This window comes from Coregonus lavaretus (genome assembly GCF_964263955.1).
Source record: "Coregonus lavaretus genome assembly, chromosome: 18".
NCBI classification, from domain to species: domain Eukaryota; kingdom Metazoa; phylum Chordata; class Actinopteri; order Salmoniformes; family Salmonidae; genus Coregonus; species Coregonus lavaretus.
The window spans coordinates 28,704,770-28,727,644 of NC_140005.1; the positions used below are offsets into that span (position 1 = coordinate 28,704,770).

Sequence of the window (22,875 nt, forward strand, 5' to 3'; positions counted from 1 at the left end):
GGTGTTTTCCTAAAGAAGTGAAATCTGCTTCGTGTTTTGTTTCCTTGCCACCATACTAACAAGTATCGCGATGCAGGTATCGTCCCGGCCCTAATGATTAGTAGTAGATATATTCACTCACTCTGGATATGTTGTCAACTTTATAGATGCAGTCACTATAACTTCCTCTCAGTGCTGTGTGTACTGTGTATCCTTATCCTCGATCTCTACCATTCTGGATGCTTGTCACCATGCACATCCCCACAAGTCCCTCTGTGTGAGTGAGGAATGCGAGCAGCCCGTTTCTTCTTTGTAAGTGTGGAGCTGAGCAGGGCAGTAACATGCCCAAAGACTGTTGACATGCTGGGCTGGCCTTCACATGAACTGTTGCTGTTCTTCTCCAGCCAATTGGAATGAAGGGAGCGGTGTTTTCAGTCACACTGTATCCTCTGTTTCCAACCCCTGCCCAGGACAATGTGCAATAGATCGACTTGACACATTATCAAATCATTATTTCATTAGTAGAGATGTTTTGATTTTATTAATAGTTATCATTGTATTTTGTATTTTTATTCTTAGTAGTTATTATTATTCAGATGTTTTTCTTGATATGAGGTTAAAAAAGAAAAAGCAAGATTATCTCTTTTTCCCCATTAGTCTTCTTTTGCAATTTTTCCTCTGTAGTGATGATTTCTGAATAAAGTGTGTAGTCTTGCTGAAAGTAATGTTTCCAATTGTTGTTTGGTGCAATTTGAGATTTAGATCACTAGATGGCAACAGAATACAAATTACATACTGTGTGCTGTGCTGTAACTATGGTAATCCTATGGACAGTCAGCACTTTCAACATTATGGCCAAATTTAAAGGCGAGTCGAGACACTGATCTACAAATCCCCTTGCATCATAAATAACTACTCAATAGTATTTGTAGGTCAGTCACAATTTACCCATGTTACCTCAAATCAAATTGTATTTGTCACATGCGCCGAATAAAACAGGTGTAGACCTTACAGTGAAATGCTTACTTACAAGCCCTTAACCAACAATGCAGTTTTAAGAAAAACAAGTGTAAAAAATAAAAAATAAAAACAAATAATTAAAGAGCAGCAGTAAAATAACAGTAATGAGGCTATATACAGGGGGTACCAGTACAGAGTCATTGTGCGGGGGCACAGGTTAGTCGAGGTAATTGAGGTAATATGTACATGTAGGTAGAGGTAAAGTGACTATGCATAGATAATAAACAGAGAGCGGCAGCAGCGTAAAAGAGAGTGGTGGTGGGTGGGGGGGAACAATACAAATAGTCCGGGTAGCCATTTGATTAGCTGTTCAGGAATCTTATAGCTTGGGGGTAGAAGCTGTTAAGCCTTTTGGACCTAGACTTGCCGCTCCGGTACCGCTTGTCGTGCGGTAGCAGAGAGAACAGTCTATGACTAGGCTGGCGTCTTTGACCATTTTTAGGGCCTTCCTCTGACACTAGTATATAGGTCCTGGATGGCAGGAAGCTTGGCCCCAGTGATGTACTGGGCCATACGCACTACCCTCTGTAGTGCCTTGCAGTCGGAGGCCGAGCAGTTGCCATACCAGGCAGTGATGCAACCAGTCAGGATTTTTATGCTCTCGAACACGGCCAATGTCTTATCAATAGTTTTGTGTAGACAAAAAATAACAGCAAAGGTGGAAGGTTAATCACACTGTTAGTGCATAGCCTACACAGGAGTCACACACTTCTCGCCACTTTCACCTGTTTCAACCTCTGTTACGTCAAAGAATGTTTAGATATACATTTGTTTTACTCATGTACAGCACACTTTAAAATACAGGGAATATGCTCTCCATTAGGGGACAGTGGGAATTAACACACAAAATAGAATACAATACAATACCAACTCTCACAACAAACTGATAGTGGAGAATGTCAATGTGGTTACAGAGTGGAAAGTGTGAGAGAATGGGGACCCTCGTCAACCCAGATAAGGAGACAAACAGGCACAGACCAAGCACCCACAAACACTTCTGTGACTCAACACAGGCCACAAAATGTCCCCACTATAAAGGGGTTTGGTGGTGTGTAAAATTGGTTTATTAAAAGGCAGTGACAAAGCATTCCACCCATACATACAGTTGAAGTCGGAAGTTTACATACACCTTAGCCAAATACATTTAAACTCAGTTTTTCACAATTTTTAATCCTAGTAAAAATTCCCTGTCTTAGGTTAGTTAGGACCACCACTTTATTTTAAGAATGTGAAATGTCAAAATAATAGTAGAGGAATGATTTATTTCAGCTTTTATTTCTTTCATCACATTCCCAGTGGGTCAGAAGTTTACATACACTCAATTAGTATTTGTTAGCATTGCCTTTAAATTATTTAACTTGGATCAAACGTTTTCGGGTAGCCTTCCACAAGCTTCCCACAATAAGTTGGGTGAATTTTGGCCCATTCCTCCTGACAGAGCAGGTGTAACTGAGTCAGGTTTGTAGGCCTCCTTGCTCGCACACGCTTTTTCAGTTCTGCCCACACATTTTCTATAGGATTGAGGTCAGGGCTTTGTGATGGCCACTCCAATACCTTGACTTTGTTGTCCTTAAGCCATTTTGCCACAACTTTGGAAGTATGCTTGGGGTCATTGTCCATTTGGAAGACCCATTTGCGACCAAGCTTTAACTTCCTGACTGATGTCTTGAGATGTTGCTTCAATATATCCACATAATTTCCCTTCCTCATGATGCCATCTATTTTGTGAAGTGCACCAGTCCCTCCTGCAGCAAAGCAACCCCACTGCATGATGCTGCCACCCCCGTGCTTCACGGTTGGGATGGTGTTCTTCGGCTTGCAAGCAACCCCCTTTTTCCTCCAAACAAAACGATGGTCATTATGGCCAAACAGTTCTATTTTTGTTTAATCACACCAGAGGACATTTCTCCAAAAAGTACGATCTTTGTCCCCATGTGCAGTTGCAAACCTTAGTCTGGTTTTTTTATGGCGGTTTTGGAGCAGTGGCTTCTTCCTTGCTGAGCGGCCTTTCAGGTTATGTCGATATAGGACTTGTTTTAACACGTCTCCTTCCTGAGCTGTATGACAGCTGCGTGGTCCCATGGTGTTTATACTTGCGTACTATTGTTTGTACAGATGAACGTGGTACCTTCAGGCATTTGGAAATTGCTCCCAAGGATGAACCAGACTTGTGGAGGTCTACAATTTTTTTTCTGAGGTCTTGGCTGATTTCTTTTTATTTTCCCATGATGTCAAGCAAAGAGGCACTGAGTTTGAAGGTAGGCCTTGAAATACATCCACAGATACGCCTCCAATTGACTCAAATGATGTCAATTAGCCTATCAGAAGCTTCTAAAGCCATGACATCATTTTCTGGAATTTTTCCAAGCTGTTTAAAGGCACAGTCAACTTAGTGTATGTAAACTTCTGACCCACTGGAATTGTGATACAGTGAATTATAAGTGAAATAATCTGTCTGTAAACAATTGTTGGAAAAATTACTTGTGTCATGCACAAAGTAGATGTCCTAACCGACTTGCCAAAACTATCGTTTTTTAACAAGAAATTTGTGGAGTGGTTGGAAAACAAGTTTTAATGACTCCAACCTAAGTGTATGTAAACTAACGACTTAAACTGTATTAGAGCTAAGCATGGGGGTTATTTTTAGAGTTGATCCTGTTGGAAGCCATCTTTGTCTGTGGGTGTCATGGATGGTAGAATCAGCAAGGGTCTGGAATCACTCAAGGAAGGAACAGAGTGCTACCCAACACTTACCAGGCAGGCTCTCACAAATCCTGATTAACTGCACAGGTTCGGTAGGATAGAATGGGTGGTCCATTTTGTTAGAACTAGGTGGGGTTGGTGTACAGTAGTGTACTTGTAAGGTACTGTATCTCAGGTGATTGAACTGAAGAGGATGAGGGTCAGGAGATTAAAGGATCAACATGGTCACACCTGCCCTAAACCATAGTTAGATCTCTTTTAGCAAACTTGGCCATCGAAGTCATCTTAGGTTAATTACACTTCCCTGCTCATCCTATTAATCTGCACACAATAGGATAGAAGTTAATACACTGGGAACTGTGTATGTTGGGAAGCGCCATTCATGTATAGGTCACAGCATTATACTTCTTGCATAACCCTTCCTATGTAGTCTGTATGCTTTTATGCAGCTCTTAAGAAAGCTACGCTATACGGAGCCCCTGATTTCATGTTCCTCCAGGGATGAAAAGGAATAGGACCATGTCCACAGAATGATGGAAGCTGTATGCATCATCCTTTCACCCACTGTCATATCTGTCATAGTGAGTGTGGACTTTAATTTGGCCAAAGCACAGATGATAAAAGGAACAGGTAAGGACAAAACTGACAGAATAATTCGACCCATATCCATAATTGCCCTGTGATTAATAGTCCCTGTATCAACCTGGTGTCTATACCTGCATTTTTCAAAAGATGTCAGCATCTTTACAAGCATTTCGCTTCACCCGCAATAACATCTGCTAAATATGTGTATGTGACCAATACAATTTGATCACTCCCTCCCTCTCAACATCCAGCATTAATGAACTGGGATTTAAAATCAGAGCAGAGACTCATGCTTGCAGACAAAGCTCATAGACCCAACAGCTGTGCACACACACACGGCATCATTCTGTTAGCAGCAGAGAAAATAATAGCGTACTTTCCATTGACATCATTCTGCATCACGTTGCTAGGGAACAGTGGAGTTATCATTAGTTGCCATGGCAACAACGCTTCACCTTCAAATCTCTTGCCCTCCGTTTGTCGGCGCCGCAGCAGACTGCTGTGGTGTGTGTATTTATATATACACGTCTATGGTGTGAGCTCACTATGGCTCGGTGTTGTGTAACATGAGCGTGCAGAGTCTTGTTGATTCATTCACTGCAATGTTAAGTAGGACCGCTCCAGGAGTCCACAACTACAAGATTCTAATGGTAGTGCAGCTTGGCAAAATTAGAACAATTTCTTACGCACATTTTAAAAAGATGTTAGGTTGAATATTTGGACCACAAATAGTGGTAATGTTGGGTCAGCATCCAGAAAACAAATCAGTGAAGAATTAATTTTACATTACACATTTCTTAGAGGCACAGAGCAGGGCATCTGCATGGGTTGAAATGTTATATTTATTGAACAGCGTGATAACTGATAACAGTGGCCAGTAAAGCTTTACCTGAGGACAGTGATTGTAAAGGAGTCCAGCATCAGCAGTTGATTCTATTATGGAACAAAACAGAGCGAAAACACAACAGAAAGAGAATTTTGAGCAACCAAGAAAGAGAAAAAGGGAAACAAACACAACAGATGAGAAAGAGAGAGAGATGGAAAGAGATGGGAGAAATGTGGAAATTCTAGCTGGTTCAGAGATTCTAGTAATAGAGAGAGGATTAGTAATTTGGTAAATCACTGACATGCTGATGAGAATTGTTAACACAGTAATCACAGTAACCAGCCCCTACACTTGAACAGGGCCTCGTATTTCAAGAAACAAAAAGAGACAACCATCTATGACTTGGTACATAGGACTGTTTCTTTCTACTTACAAAAATGATCATTTGACCTGCAGCATTGAGGTGGTCGGTAGATCAAACAGTGCACAGTGTCATTGATAAAAATGGTTCTGGATTGTGCGAGACAAACCATTCAACTCTATATACGGCAAGGTTGGAGGTGGCATTGAGAGCAGTGGCTAGGGTACTATTGGACAGAGCACTTCCCAATCTGATGCTCTCATTTGAATTTCTTTTTTCTGGCACAACCGGTAGAGCTTTCTCAGCTGTCATTCGCTAATTGAGTTTAGCGCACAGAGAACATCGATGCCAGTTCCCCGGGGAAAGAGAGAGAGAGAGAGGTGGGCATGAGGGTTTTTTGGATTAGGATGACTTCAAGGCCAGTTTTCCACTCCAAGTCTGGTCCTCTGTGGACGGTGTGGCGTGGTGTTGCCCAAATGACATTTTTCGACCCTCCACCCGCTCTTTCGGTTGGTTCCGAAAAAGAGCAGGAAACTAAGCTGATTTTGTAGCTGCTCAGTCTCAGATCTCGAATCCTGAACCGTCACCCATTCCATCCAGAGTGCATGATAGTCTTGCTGCAGTCCACAGCACCTTTGTCAGCAACGCATGGTGAAACTGCCCTGCCCAGTTTTGGAAGATTACTACATTCAGTTTGGTTCCTTTTTATATCACATGGCCAATTCTTGCCTTTGGATTTCCTCCTGCAAAAGCCATTTCTTCCAGCATGCATACAAAATCATCAGGTTTACAGGTTTATCAAGAGTTAAACAATGAAAACAGCTTAACTTATAAAAGGCTTAAAGCTGCAATATGTAACTTTTTGGGCAACCCGACCAAATTCACATAGAAATGTGAGTTATAGATATGTCCTTCTCATTGAAAGCAAATCTAGGAAGTGGTAGATCTGTTCTATGTGCAGTTCCCGTTCTTAAGTTTTGTTTTTGCATCTTTACTTTCGGTTTTGTAAACCAGCTTCACACAGCTGAAAATACAATATTTTTGGTTATTGAAAATATATTTCATTGCGGTTCAGATGGTACAATGATTCGCTACACTATAAATTGCTTTTTGTCACAAACTGAAACTATTAGAATTTTAGCAACCAGGAAATGGCGAAGCGATTTCTGCATATTGCACCTTTAATGTAAATGGCATGACAGTGGCCTTAATGTCTTAGACAGTGTTCGGATTCAATGCCAGTAAACAATTCTACACTAAGTGTATAACTGACTCATCACTTGGACAGATGGCATTAATTTCTACCGATAATCACTTGTTGGCTATTGATTGCTTGCGGAAAACAGTGATTCATTTGGCTAGACTAATGGATAATCTACATTGGCTAAACACAGAACAATAATGGTTAAAATATTGACTAAAATGATCACAGTATACACACATCTAATGTATGAGTGCTGTGTACTATGGCTCTGTTCCATCACTTAAAAGAAATAAATACATAACCAAGGGAAACGCACAAAACAAGAATAAAATCAATTTAAAACACATGGCTATAACTGAACTAAGACATAATATTCTGTCAATTATTATGACACTCATACACATTTATGGACACTGGTTCTAGAATGATACGAAATATAAACATAAGAACAAAAACGATGAACGATGAGTCCTCTTAATTGTAGACAGTAAAGGTGCTAGACAGAGTCAGACACATGAAGGCTTTACAGAGTAATGGCTGTGATGAGCCACTATGACCCAGCAAGCAGAACACCATTCATTCTTTCCTGTGTTTTTTTTCTGCAACCTCAGCCGTGAGGTTAGCTCACCCTAGAAGCCATGCACACTGCCTGCCGGTTCACTCTTTACTCCCTGTGCGTGAGGGAGATTGCCCATGTGGGGACCCTCCAGCATATGCACTAAGCCCAACTGTGGACTCAGGCCTCAGCATCCCCACTGAACACTGCAGAAACGTTAGCCTCCTGCCGTCCCTTCCTCCTCACTCCTTCTTCCCGTTCCTGTCCACCACCTTTTTCTTCTCGTCCCCAGTCACAGACTTCCAGTAGCGATGACAGGCCAGCTCCAGCAGTTCCAGTCCTCCTATCAGCTTCTGCTGGCCGAAGTAGATGCCCATCATCACCAAGAAGTACAGACGGAGCGGGGCCCAGAGCCAGAGGCCTGCGAAGGATAAGGCTATGAAGGAGCTCCAGTAGAACAGAGATGCTGCCTTGATCAGAGCCACGCGGAGCTCCGTCTTACAAGGGGGCACGCGGCACACGCCTTCCCTGTCAAAGCCCCGGGGCTCAGCGGCATAGAAGTCCCTCAGGCGGACCTCCTTCTCTGCCCAGCGCTCCTGGGTCCAGGCCTCCAGGGCGGAAGGGGATGTGGGCAGGGCGGAGGCCTCGTAGCGGCGCACATGGAAGTGGATCTCCCGGGGGAACTGCCCCAGGATCAGGTGGCGCTCCGTCTGAGGGATGTTCTTGGGGTAGGCCACAGTGATGTCATGGACGGCATCCAGGTTGTCTCCTGTAAAGGACGGGAGGTATGTATGACTGACGTGCATCTATATTTTAACCGTGGGGTTTGTGCGGATGCTGATGCGGAGGATCCATTCCCTTGAGTCAAATGTAACTAACGAAGTATATTGCATACATTCTTGCCTCCCACACTGAGCCCTACATCATTCCGGTCTCTTACATTACCCTGCAGCCCCACTCCCTCCCATACCACACAATGAGCCAGGGCCTGAGTGAAATATCAGCCTGGGAGGATGACGCGACACCTGCCAGCCCTGAGCTCCCACCCACTCCCTACTGTACTGTATGAGAGAGTCAGTGGATATAAATAGGCCAGGGGCACAGCACACTCAGACAAAGACCACGTAGATAACATGTCAATCACCAGAGGTGAGGGAACAGGGCTAAGTCTGGTGACATCACTGCGGTTCAGAACACCTGCTTGGTGATTTAGTGCCCAGCTAAGCGCCGCAGGCGGTGGTATTTAAGACTTATGGAATGCTGCCAGGATTAGCTCACAGGGCAATATGAGATGCTGTAATGTGTCACAGTGTTGATGAAGTACTAGTCTGAGATTTCTAAAGAAAAACAGGTAACACTGTTTGATGTGGCTTGTTATAATTCCTTCACACTTTGAGTAATTTGACAAGGCTAACTGTTGTCATAACAAGCAATGACAGATGATGACTACAATACAAACAGCCAATTGGTTTCACTTTACTGCATGTTAGGGCAACCTGGGTCAAAACTGACAGTAAATATAGAAAAAGTTAACCCCTGACCTTTGCGGAGAGTGTCCACGATGAAGGTGAATCCGGTGGTGCGGGGGTGCAGCACATATTCAAACTTAGGCAGGCCGTTCTTTTCCGCAAAGTCATCACTTCTTGCTCTAGTGTAGTCTGCAGGAGAGAGAGAAAAACAGAAAATGAGAAGTAGGCTAAATAGTATTGTCGGCATTTTGGATAATTGACTATCATAAGATGACATTTCACATTAACTTCTTGGATAGGGTTTAAAACACTACTGTAAGCGTGAGAGAACATTGGTCGTATACCAACCCTCATCCATGTCCTTCCTAGATATGAATAGAATTTCATTACATGAGCTGATTTCATTAAAAGATATGGGGGAGTGCTACACCTGTAGATCCTTAGATATCCTCTCAGGGACAAAGCTAAGACTTCTTTGATCCAGAGGGAGTCACAGAAAGCACACCCTGATCCAAATCCTACCACCAGCCCTCTAGGAGAGTAGGGGGAGTGTAGGAACCATTACTAAAACTATTAGTAAAATGTCATATCTGGCCCTGGGTCTGTAAGTCGAACTGATTTTAAGAGGATTGTATACACATACCACACATACATCCTCAGGGAGTTATAAAACCGATGTTAACAGGCTTGGGGATGAGAGATGGAAGAGGTTGATGCAGGGTGCTAGTGTTTCTGTCCTAGCCAACACATCATTGCCCTGGTTGGCTATGTGACTGTTGTCACTGAAAGCTGTTACCGGTGAGGTCAGTGCCCTCAGGGAAGAGGAGGAGCTGCAGGGGCTCTCTGATGTCACAGAAGTACTCCAGCATGTTCTCCATGTGGCTGCGGTCCTCCTCCCACCGACGCTTGATAAAGATGAAGCAGGCCACCTGCATGGCCCAGCCTGAAGCAAATTAACCAGATGAATGCCATTTAGCAGACTCTTTTATCCAAAGCAATTTACAGTTGTGTGTATGCATTTTTTTCACTGTGTATACCCATGCTGAGGTGTGTGCGCACACACACACGTATGTGTCTGTGTGTGTTGCCTACACCCACCGAAGCCTGGCACAACTTTGAGGGCGGCCTTGAGGCAGATCTTCTCCAGGCGCAGGTAGCTGTACCTCAGCAGGCAGCACCACAGGAACATCCAGTCCAGACGCGTCCGGTGGTTCATGATGATCACACTGCGCTCCCCTGGGATGAAGCCATCACCCGTGATCACCACCTTAACCCCAAACACCAGCTCCAGCAGGGCCTGCACAGGGGTAGGGAGGGGGCGGGAGGTACGTAGGAACAGGAAGACTCATTTAATTTGGTTCCAAAACACAGATGCCAAGAATAGTACAAAACAAAGTCAGTGAGAGGTCAAAGAATGTCTAGGGCAGACATCAAAGAATGTTAGGTCAAAACCAAAAAGGCGAAACAGTTGACCACAGTGGTCAAACAAAGGTGATAAAAAAGACTGACATAAGTGGATGCAGACGTAAGGAACACAGACAGATGAGGGGTAAGAGGACTCACCACGGGCAGGGTGAGCCAGGTGGCCACAATACGGTCTGTGATCCAGCGGTACCAGGAGGGTGACAGCAGCATTAGAGGTAGCACAGGGCCCAGCATGAAGATGCTGCCAAAGAAACTGCCCAGAAACAGGGTCACCACAAAGTACAGCCCCCGCACAGACACCGCCATACCTGGGAGAGAGAGAGATGACTTCACATTTATATATTTGGACTCTCCTTATGCGTCAGTGAAGTCACAACTTGTTAGTTCACTACAGTATTAAACTGATCATGAAGGAGATATAGGTAGGATAAACACTTCCAGAGTAGGCTAATCAATTCTCTAGAATTCTCTGTTGATGTGGAACTGCAAGCTTAGGAGTAATGAGGAAGGATTGGATGAATCATGAACCAGCCTAATGTAAGACAAATGGAGTTATCAATGTCCTCATCAATAGCAAACCCTCCTGTTCTGTGGATCTTCCTATATTTCCACACAAACAGTGTAAAAACCAAGGCAGACATTCCTATTGTAGAATGTAAATAAGGGTCGGAGCCAGGAGTTTCTTACTGCTAAAATGCTGTGAGCAGGGAGACTGGATTTTATGCAGCTCGCCGACAACCTTTTCTTAGACCTGAACATTTAACATTTTCACTGAATAGCCTAAATATATTTGCATATAACCCAGCCTATGGCTGTGTCTTTTGTTGGATCATGCTTTCGAGAATGTCATCTGGAGCCCACTCAATACTGGCATCATATGCCTTGGCCTAGATTCAATTTTCTTTTAAAAGCTACTGTTGTATTACAGGTGGTGGTCTTTCTTATAAATCAGTACAACATAACAGACATACTGTAACAAACATGCAGAAATGCAAAACCCAGTACTGAGAATGACGGCAAATCTCCAGATGATCATGTCAGATGATATCTAGTCTTGCCCCACAGGGACCCTTTGTGTCTACTAGTGTTGATAGAAATCAGTTGCCTAGTGGAGTGTATCAGATTTAGGTTTTTGGGGCCTCAACAGCACAGTATTGTCAAGCATAAACACATTTAACCTAACAAAAAGGTGTAAACCACAGAGAATGATAAAGACATTATCTTTACACATGTCCCATTATGGCGTCTGAGTGCTATTTCCTCTATATTGACAGTTGAGAAATAATTGTTATACTCACATAAAGCAGACAACTTTTTTTTAACAGTTTTAAAAATAGTCTTTCCTGCAATTACATTTTGAAATGTTGCTCACCGTCAGTATGCTTGCAAATTGCATCTCTCCCTTTACCCAGTGTGCAAAAGGGGGGGAGCGAGAGCCAGAAGCGAAACAGGGACAGCGCATACACTTTCATTGCAGGAAACCGGTTAATGCACATTACCTTTGACCAAAGAATGGTTTTAGAACCCCAAAGTCAGCAGGAACGTTGTGTAGCCTAATCACTGATGCAAGCAAAATTGCATTGGTAAGAGGAAGGCAACGTCAGTAATTTTTGGTTTATTGTCCTAATTCAGTGTTTTCCCTATATATTTTTTCAGCAGCTGTGGCAAGCTTAGCATGGGGGCACAGTTTTAGAGGTCGCAGAGAGAAAATGTTGGTTTTGAATTTAATTTCCTGCAATTCTTCATGTTTTGCCACGGGGCGAAGAGAACATTTCACAGTTACGCCCCCATCCACATTGACAGGGAGAAGGTGAAAAGCTTCAAGTTCATCAGCGTACACATCACTGACAATCTGAAATGGTCAACTCACACAGACAGCGTGGTGAAGGCGGCGAAACAGCGCCTCTTCAACCTCAGGAGGCTGAATAAATTCGGCTTGGCCCATAAGACAGTCACAAGCTTTTACAGATGCACCATTGAGAGCATCCTGTAGGGCTGTATCACCGCCTGGTACGGCAACTGCACTGTCCGCAACCGCAGGGCTCTCCAGAGGGTGGTGCGGTCTGCCCAACACATCACCGGGGGCACACTGCCTGCCCTCCAGGACGTCTACAGCGCCCAGTGTCACAGGAAGGCCAAGAAGATCCGATCCTCATTTATTAAGTCAAATGACACCGCTGGTCCTGCTCACACTGCCCTACGCTTTGCCTTCTTTCTCCCCTCTCTCTCCAGATGAGATCTTGCGACTTGTGACGGCCGGCCGCCCAACAACCTGCCAGCTTGACCCTATCCCCTCCTCTCTGCTCCAGACCATTTCCGGAGACCTTCTCCCTTACCTCACCACGCTCATCAACTCATCCTTGACCGCTGGCCATGTCCCTTCCGTCTTCAAGAGAGCGAGAGTTGCACCACTCCTCAAAAAACCTACACTCGATCCCTCCGATGTCAACAACTACAGACCAGTATCCCTTCTTTCTTTTCTCTCCAAAACTCTTGAGCGTGCCGTCTCTAGCCAACTCTCCTGCTGTCTCTCTCAGAATGACCTTCTTGATCCAAACCAGTCAGGTTTCAAGACTGGTCATTCAACTGAGACTGCTCTTCTCTGTGTCACGGAGGCTCTCCGCACTGCTAAAGCTAACTATTTCTCCTCTGCTCTTATCCTTCTAGACCTATCCGCTGCCTTTGATACTATGAATCATCAGATCCTCCTCTCCACCCTCTCCGAGTTGGGCATCTCTGGCGCTGCTCACTCTTGGATTGCATCCTACCTGACAGGTCGCTCCTACCAGGTGGCGTGGCAAGAATCTGTCTCCGCACCACGTGCTCTCACCACTGGTGTCCCCCAGGGCTCAGTTCTAGGCCCTCTCCTATTCTCTCTATACACCAAGTCACTTGGCTCTGTCATATCCTCACATGGTCACTCCTATCATTGCTACGCAGACGACACACAATTCATTTTCTCCTTTCCCCCTTCTGATAACAAGGTGGAGAATCGCATCTCTGCATGTCTGGCAGACATATCAGTGTGGATGTCGGATTACCACCTCAAGCTGAACCTCGGCAAGACGGAGCTGCTCTTCCTCCCGGGGAAGGACTGCCCGCTCCATGATCTCGCCATCACGGTTGACAACTCCATTGTGTCCTCCTCACAGAGTGCAAAGAACCTTGGCGTGACCCTGGACAACACCCTGTCGTTCTCCGCTAACATCAAAGCGGTGACCCGATCCTGCAGGTTCATGCTCTACAACATTCGCAGAGTACGACCCTACCTTACACAGAAAGCGGCACAGGTCCTAATCCAGGCACTTGTCATCTCCCGTCTGGATTACTGCAACTCGCTGTTGGCTGGGCTCCCTGCCTGTGCCATTAAACCCCTACAACCTATCCAGAACGCTGCAGCCCGTCTGGTGTTCAACCTTCCCAAGTTCTCTCACGTCACCCCGCTCCTCCGCACACTCCACTGGCTTCCAGTTGAGGCTCGCATCTACTACAAGGCCATGGTGCTTGCCTATGGAGCTGTGAGGGGAACGGCACCTCCTTACCTTCAGGCTCTGATCAGACCCTACACCCAAACGAGGGCACTACGTTCATCCACCTCTGGCCTGCTAGCTCCCCTACCTCTATGGAAGCACAGTTCCCGCTCAGCCCAGTCAAAGCCATTCGCTGCTCTGGCACCCCAATGGTGGAACAAGCTCCCCCACGACACCAGGACACCGGAGTCACTGACCACCTTCCGGAGACACTTGAAACCCTACCTCTTTAAGGAATACCTGGAATAGTATAAAGTAATCCTTCGACCCCCCCCGAACATTAAAAAAACAAACAAAAAAAGTGCTTGTCCCACTGGCTATCATAAGTTGAATGCACCAATTTGTAAGTCGCTCTGCATAAGAGCGTCTGCTAAATGATGTAAATGTAAGATCAAAGACCTCAGCCACCTGAGCAACGGCCTGTTCACCCTGCTATCATCAAGAAGGCGAGGTCAGTACAGGTGCATCAAAGCTTGGACCGAGAGACTGTAAAAAAGCTATCTCGAGGCCATCAGACTGTTAAATAGACACCACTAGCCGCCCCCCGCCCAGTACCCTGCCCTGAACTTTAGTCACTGTCACAAGACGGCTACCACCCGGTTACTCTTACATGTACCTTAGCGGCTGCTGCCCTATGTACATAGTCATGGAACACTGGTCACTTTAAATAATGTTTACATACTATTTTACCCAATTCATATGTACAGTGCATTTGGAAAGTATTTAGACCTATTGACATCATTCTGTGGGGATGTTTTTCAGCGGCAGGGACTGGGAGACTAGTCAGGATCGAGGGAAAGATCAACGGAGCAAAGTACAGAGAGATCATTGATGAAAACCTGCTCAAGAGTGCTCAGGACTGCAGACTGGAGCAAAGGTTCAACTTCCAACAGGACAACGCAGGAGTGGCTTCGGGACAAGTCTCTGAATGTCCTTGAGTGGCCCAGCCAGTGATTGCACTCTATCCAATAGCATGACAATAAGACAGACCTGCCCAGCAGCTCAGACTGTTTACATAAGACAACACGTCATGCATTTTTTTAACTTGAGAAATACTGCGCCAAACACCTTAGTTAGATGTAAAATTAGGTAACTAAAACATCCTCTGCAAAAACGTCAACATTTATTACAGATTTCTTGAGTCATCTTAGTTTCATTCTGGGGATTTTGAGGAAGTGAAATCGGATTTTGCGTCTACAGTGTCTCTTGGGGGACAAATTTAATTAACCAAACGCGGAATCGGTCAGGAAACACACCTCCAAGATTGAAATTTCGTTTTTCTAATGAGCACCAAAATAACACACAAGCCAATTGGAGTGTTCAGTAGCTCTTTAAAGCTAGTTTCCTGCCATTCTACACAGTCATCTGGAGTGACAAACATTTTCACAAAAATCAATGGGGACCCCATGCCATGACATTTTTGGAAGTTTAGATTCTTCCTGACTGTCTAGTTTTTATTTTGGTGATTGTTAGTTCTCAAAGATGATCTTATTAAAAAATTATATTGCTCCATAAAAAGTTGCACATTATATATATATATATATATATAAAGGGGAAACGTAGTTAGTATTGTCTATCAAATTGTATAGGCTACCTACCCTGCCTTTAAAAATCTGATAAAATGTCAGTCTTAAATTCATTTAATGACCCGCAGGCAACCTGTAATAAAATCAGAGAATTGAATTACTGTAAGTCCATAAGATGAGGGTTGATTAAACGTATATTCAATCACCATAGCAATGTCCACAGAGCATTGCCTAAAATATGATCTAGACTAACTGCAATGCAGAATATCTGCTGTTAGTCTGACCCTGCATACTCTGGCAATCGTATTGCATTCCAGTCTGATTCTAGACCAGATATCACCATAGAGCAAATGGAAATGAGACCTCGACCATGTCTAAACAGCAAGCAGAGTCATTCCCATTCTTGGTTCTCTGCTCTCTAACCCATTAGCCTAAGTAATTACATTTACATTTCTTAATTTGAGTCATTTAGCATACACTTTTATTCAGCGCGACTTACAGTGAGTGCATACATTTTTCGTACTGGTCCCCTGTGGAAATTGAACCCTGGCATTGCAAGTGCTATGCTCTACCAACTGAGCCACAGGGGCCCCTAATTGAACTAGTGAGAGGCTAGCTGAACAGTCCTCTCTGTTGCAGTGGAAAAACAGAGAGGACTTCAACCCCTGGGTTCCATCACCACTATGCTCACAGCTAATTGCTGCCGTCTGATGAGCTGTGCAGTTTACAGGGAGTGGAGGGTTAGTCAGTAGAGAAAAAAACAATGCTTTAATTACTTATTTCCATTGGATCTCCGATAAAGGTCAGGGAGAGTGAAATGCTTAGTTGTGCTAATGATCAATACACAGCAGGACTCGACATACAGAGCTGCCCGCTGGCCTGGGGAGGTTTTGGAAACCTTCCAGGGCCCGGTTTCCCGACAGCAATGGAATTTAGGCTTACCAGTGTTTTAAACTATGCACCTTTCCTACAACAGTCGAAGATGTAACATTTGTTTAGAAAAACACCACCTAGAGAGAACGTTCTCTCAGTGCATCGTTGAAGCATGGCCCATTCACTTTTTCCACATTTTGTTACATTACAGCCTTATTCTAAAATTAATTAAATTGTCCCCCACCCCATCAATCTACACACAATACCCCATAATGACAAAGCAAAAATAATTATTTTGTGGAAATGTTTGCAAATGTATTTAAAAAAAGAAAAGTATCCCAGTCCCTGCCGCTGAAATACATCCCCACAGCATGACGCTGTCACCGCCATGCTTCACCGTAGGGATGGTGGCAGGTTTCCTCCAGACGCGGCGCTTGGTATTCAGGACAAAGAGTTCAATCTTGGTTTCATCAGACCAGAGACTCTTCTTTCTCATGGTCTGAGAGTCCTTTAGGTGCCTTTTGGCAAACTCCAAGCAGGCTGTCATGTGCCTTTTACTAAGGAGTGGCTTCCGTCTGGCCACTCTACCATAAAGGCCTGATTGGTGGATTGCTGCAGATATTGTTGTCTGTCTGGAAAGTTCTCCCATCTCCATAGAGGAACTCTGGAGCTCTGACAGAGTGACCATCGGGTTCTTGGTCACCTCCCTGACCAAGGCCCTTCTCCCCCGATTGCTCAGCCTGGCGGCCAGCTCTAGGAGAGTCTTGGTGGTTCCAAACTTCTTCCATTTAAGAATGATGGAGGCCACTGTGTTCTTGGGGACCTTCAACGCTGCAGAAATTGTTTTGTACCCTTCACCAGTTCTGTGCCTCGACACGATCCCGTCTCGGAGCTCTACGGACAATTCCTTCGACCTCATGGCCTAGTTTTTGCTCTGACATGCACTGTCAACTGTGGGACCTTATATAGACAGGTGTGTGCCTTTCCAAATCATGTCCAATCAATTGAATTTACCACAGGTGGACTCCAATTAAGTTGTAGAAACATCTCAAGGATGATCAATGGAAACAGGATGCACATGAGCTCAATTTCGAGTCTCATAGCAAAGGGTCTGAATACTTATGTAAATAAGGTATTTCTGTTTTTGTATTTTAATACATTTGCAAAAATGTCTAAAAATCTGTTTTCGCTTTGATGAGGAATTAAAAAATATATACAGTGAGGGAAAAAAGTATTTGATCCCCTGCTGATTTTGTACGTTTGCCCACAGACAAAGAAATGATTAGTCTATAATTTTAATGGTAGGTTTATTTGAACAGTGAGAGACAGAAAAACAACAAAATCCAGAAAAACGCATGTCAAAAATGTTATAAATTGATTTGCATTTTAATGAGGGAAATAAGTATGACCCCCTCTCAATCAGAAAGATTTCTGGCTCCCAGGTGTCTTTTATACAGGTAACAAACTGAGATTAGGAGCACTCCCTTTAAGAGTGTGCTCCTAATCTCAGCTCGTTACCTGTATAAAAGACACCTGTCCACAGAAGCAATCAATCAGATTCCAAACTCTCCACCATGGCCAAGACCAAAGAGCTCTCCAAGGATGTCAGGGACAAGATTGTAGACCTACACAAGGCTGGAATGGGCTCCAAGACCATCGCCAAGCAGCTTATTGAGAAGGTGACAACAGTTGGTGCGATTATTCGCAAATGGAAGAAACACAAAAGCCCTGTCAATCTCTCTCGGCCTGGGGCTCCATGCAAGATCTCACCTCGTGGAGTTTCAATGATCATGAGAATGGTGAGGAATCAGCCCAGAACTACACGGGAGGATCTTGTCAATGATCTCAAGGCAGCTGGGATCATAGTCACCAAGAAAACAATTGGTAACACACTACGCCGTGAAGGACTGAAATCCTGCAGCGCTCGCAAGGTCCCCCTGCTCAAGAAAGCACATATACAGGCCCGTCTGAAGTTTGCCAATGAACATCTGAATGATTCAGAGGAGAACTGGGTGAAAGTGTTGTAGTCAGATGATACCAAAATCGAGCTCTTTGGCATCAACTCAACTCGCTGTGTTTGGAGGAGGAGGAATGCTGCCTATGACCCCAAGAACACCATCCCCACCGTCAAACATGGAGGTGGAAACATTATGCTTTGGGGGTGTTTTTCTGCTAAGGGGACAGGACAACTTCACCGCATCAAAGGGACGATGGACGGGGCCATGTACCGTCAAATCTTGGGTGAGAACCTCCTTCCCTCAGCCAGGGCATTGAAAATGGGTCGTGGATGGGTATTCCAGCATGACAATGACCCAAAACACATGGCCAAGGCAACAAAGGAGTGGCTCAAGAAGAAGCACATTAAGGTCCTGGAGTGGCCTAGCCAGTCTCCAGACCTTAATCCCATAGAAAATCTGTGGAGGGAGCTGAAGGTTCGAGTTGCCAAACGTCAGCCTCGAAACCGTAATGACTTGGAGAAGATCTGCAAAGACAGTGGGACAAAATCCCTCCTGAGGTGTGTGCAAACCTGGTGGCCAACTACCAGAAACGTCTGACCTCTGTGATTGCCAACAAGGGTTTTGCCACCAAGTACTAAGTCATGTTTTGCAGAGGGGTCAAATACTTATTTCCCTCATTAAAATGCAAATCAATTTATAACATTTTTGACATGTATTTTTCTGGATTTTTTTGTTGTTATTCTGTCTCTCACTGTTCAAATAAACCTACCATTAAAATTAGACTGATCATGTCTTTGTCAGTGGGCAAACGTACAAAATCAGCAGGGGATCAAATACTTTTTCCCTCACTGTATATATTTTAGAATAAGGCTGTAACGTAACAAAATGGGGTCTGAATACTTTCCGAATGCACTATATATAGGCCTATAGCCTATACTGTAGGTAGTCATCTCAGTTTTCATTTGAAGCATCTTTTTATCGTTCGCTTGTTTGTAACAATTGCAAAGACATTGCCAACTTTGTATTTGTAGTCAACTTTGTTGTGAAGTTATTGGTGGTCACAGAGAGATGGATAAACACAGTGATTCTATGTTTAGCGGAGATCTGTATATAATGTGGTGTGGGAGGGCAAAAAAATCAACACGAGTGGTCTGGGGCAGGCATTAGAATATGAGCAACTGCCTGGAGTACAAAAAACACTTTTAGCCAAACACATTGGTCTCTAGCTGTATCACTAACAATAACAGCCCTTTTGAGATTGGAGGGGGAAAATAAAACCTTTGTGCAAACAATCAATGTAAATATGACACATTGTAATGAAATGATGATCTGCTTTCCTGTGTGATCTTGGCCCAGGCCAGTATTTCTTTTTTAAATTCTGGCCAGTAGCTTTCAGTTGGCACTGGCCCGATGAGCCACTGAGAAATGTACCTGAATTTCAAGCCCTGCACAGCCTGTAGATCTAGTCAGTCCATACAGTAGACTAAGGTTAACATACTTTCAAAAATTAACTGAGAAGATCTCAATAACAACATGTCAACTAGGCCTAACTGTGGCCCAATTATTAACCAGTAGTTAAAGTGTGGCATTATCCATTTCTCACAGTACAATGTCCATTGCACTTGAAATGCATGACATGGGCTATTCCACTTCAGTAGGTAATCGAAGCCAGGGCAATAGACAGGGCACACTGATTGGACTTGAATAGCACAATAGTGCCAGTGTAGTGATGATTTCATATCTGAGAGGCTAACCAGCCAGCTAGGGCTCTCATCAGGGCTCTCATCAGGGTCAGGGCAGTTGGCCAGGATACTGTGCCCACAGAGGCCCACATAAAGCACTGCCTTCCCTCCTCCTGAAAGAAACACCTTGTGCAGAACGTGTGTGTTTACTGTGAATGTGCGGGATAACAACAACCTGAAAGCTTTCCAAAAATCCCATCAAGAATGAATAGGCCTAGAAATGTTTGAAATATGATCATGAGATAGCCTGCTCATTTCGCTAATTGACATCGCCACTGAGGATTTGCATTGGTGACAGAGGGCATTTGGGTTTATCAATGGGGTCTGCTTAATCCCTGTTGATGATTTAGTCTAAACTGAAGAGGAAAAGAAACATCAAAAGCATAGTTAGTAGACTTCATTTGATCATCATGAGCGGAGCCATTTTTACAATCTAACAGCACACCTTTATTTCAATTTAAAGACAGGGATTATTGGGTAAATACTGGATAAATCCTTTCTAGCTACTGGTTGCAATGAAGCATATTTCTCCACCTTCACATGCAATACCTAGTTCGGTTCCCCTGCACAAATTACAATGTGTGTTCCTGTGAAATAGTGTCAGCTGTAAACATAGGTAATTGTTAGCTAGTTTGTCCGAAATAAAATCAAAGAAATGCTTTACCTGAAATGTAATCTACTCTGTACTAAGTAACGTATAGGCGTCTGCTTTTCTTTTAGCTGCTTAGCTAGCACGCTAAATTAGCTAGCTAGCTCAGTTTTGCCAGTCCATTACATTACAGTTAACTAGCCTAACTAACAGCTGCTGGCAAGAGTTGGCTTGACAACAGAGACTTGCAAACTGTTTCGTACAAGAAAGTTTCACTCAATATCAGAGTATCGTGAGAAATGTAAACATAAAACACAAGAATTGCCACCCACCTGAATGTTCTTCGCACCAAATTCGCTACAAATGAGCACCAGTCGGGTGCGGCCGGACGAAATGTCAACAACTTGGTTGCGACATACTAGCCAGCTAGCATAAAACCAGTTGCTGAAGCGAAACCTATTTTTCAGACGCCTGGTTGTAGTAAACGCATGCTAAGTAGAAGCAAAATGATTATTATCGGTTATAAAAATTGCATTTATGAAAGTTAACGGCGCGAGATGGATGCAAGCTTTGCAGCACCCGCTAGCTACCTTTTTACCTCATACTATGACCTCTCAACTTCCAACTCTCACCCATTACTGCACGCACGCGCCAACAGGGGACGCTGTTTATGTGGGTTGGGTGAGGAAAAGTGGACTGCATGCCTGTGTGAAAGGGGACTCAAACAGCTTTCTTAAACTTCCTCCCCTAATCAAACACCAAGCCTTTTAGAGCAATGCAAACGTTCAAGCAAGCATGTGTCATGAGTAGCACTTAGTCAAACTAAATACTTTCCATGACCTGCTCCCTGTGGCATGCACTTTATCTGAGTGTCTGAGTAGACTGTAGGGGTTGACCAGTAAAGTTCTCAAGGGTCAGTGCATGACTTCAGAGGGAGCATAAAATATGTGCTGTGAAACAACCTCACTGCGTTCTGTTTCAATGCCAGCTCACCTTTGACAACAGAGAAAGACACACCGATGAGATGACCACACACCCGGCCGTTGCTGCATCCTTCCTGTCTAATGGTGCCTGCAAACTCAAGCTGAAGAAAAAACCCGTGATCACCTTATCCATCATTAGTGCCACAGAAGTATTTAAGCTAATGCACCATTTAAAGAGGTGACACAACAAGTCCCTCCTGAAATAGCCTACATGGCTTTTAATTAAACATGTCAATGCGACACTCAGTGGTAGGCTACCCTTCCATGTCTCAGAAGAGATAGATTCTTAATGCAAAACCTGGAGGTCAAATAGGGTGAAAATATCTGTAATAACATTCAATATATTCATAACAGTGCAAGAACATCATCGTTTCACTTTGTCTGTGACGGACTCCGACTGTGAGAGAGATTTTTTCAGGCATTGGACAGTGTTTTGGGTTTATTTTCAAACTAGTCTAGCTATAGATAGCGCTTTAGCGATGCTTTACTGGAGAGAAAAAAATCTCTTATGTTTAAAAAAAAATGTTTTTACATTCTTGTCCCTTCTGACCCCTTGTGCTTTTTGGGAGAAGAAAGAGGGGAGGAGAAAGGGGTGCATGGGGTTCAGAAAAGGGACAGGGATGAATTAACTGAAGTCTTCTTCCCTTTCACCCCACACTTCCTCTGTACCACCATCTTACTCTCTTACTGGGTCTTGCATAATTGTCTCATTTCAATTTCAGCTGTCTTTCTGTTGTTACTCTCTACATGTCACTCGTTCTCATTAATCATAACTATTGTCTTCTTTCTAACCAGATTCATCTGCGTTGAAACACTGATGATAACATTGATTTGACACCTCTAAATGTCCATAGTGAAATCAGTCACCATTGTTCTGTTCTGAACTGATTAGCTCACCTGCCTCTCTCTCTCTCTCTCTCTCTCTCTCTCTCTCTCTCTCTCTCTCTCTCTCTCTCTCTCTCTCTCTCTCTCTCTCTCTCTCTCTCTCTCTCTCTCTCTCTCTGCTTTGAATCATCTGTCCTATTATGCATGCAGTATTGCACATTTGTGTAGGGTATGTAGGCTATGTATTACTGTCTGCTGGGACTGCTTCGGTTGAAGGTACCTTTTCCAAGTATTGACTGTGTTTGACTTTGATTAATTGACAAGTCTTTGAGGCTTTATTTTGAACACCAGTCAATGAGTCAGTCTCTTTGCCTCACTGGGTGTATTGATTGTGAATTTGATACCTTCACTCGTGTGGGGGAAAGACACATGCCCACACAACCCAAGAACCTCCCTGACCTCAAAGATGCATACCCTTTACTACTGGGGGGGGGTAGATCAGCTTTAATATTGCAGATAGATTGTAACTTACATCAATGTAATGATCTGCATCACTTCCAATCCCCCATATGTTTTTTTTCTCTCGCAAATATATATACAGCTCTGGAAAAAATTAAGAGACCACTGCAAAATGTTCTTAAATCAGCATCTCTAAATGTATGACAGCCATTCCATTCCAGTGTCTGTTGAATTCCAACACAGGCACACCTCATTCTACTGA

At 43.9% G+C, this 22,875-nt stretch overlaps 1 protein-coding gene across 1 annotated transcript; it reads right to left on the reverse strand.

Annotated features, from left to right (window-relative positions):
- Positions 1-5,111: 5,111 nt before the first annotated feature.
- On the reverse strand, positions 5,112-20,988 carry lclat1 (lysocardiolipin acyltransferase 1). The gene is made up of 6 exons (XM_084182184.1): positions 20,679-20,988; positions 10,267-10,436; positions 9,802-10,000; positions 9,500-9,646; positions 8,776-8,892; positions 5,112-8,003 (listed from the first exon to the last, which is right to left on the reverse strand). The coding sequence occupies exons 2-6, from the start codon at positions 10,432-10,434 to the stop codon at positions 7,477-7,479; spliced, it is 1,158 nt and encodes a 385-aa protein (XP_084038310.1). The 5' UTR covers positions 10,435-10,436; positions 20,679-20,988; the 3' UTR covers positions 5,112-7,476.
- Positions 20,989-22,875: the final 1,887 nt, after the last annotated feature.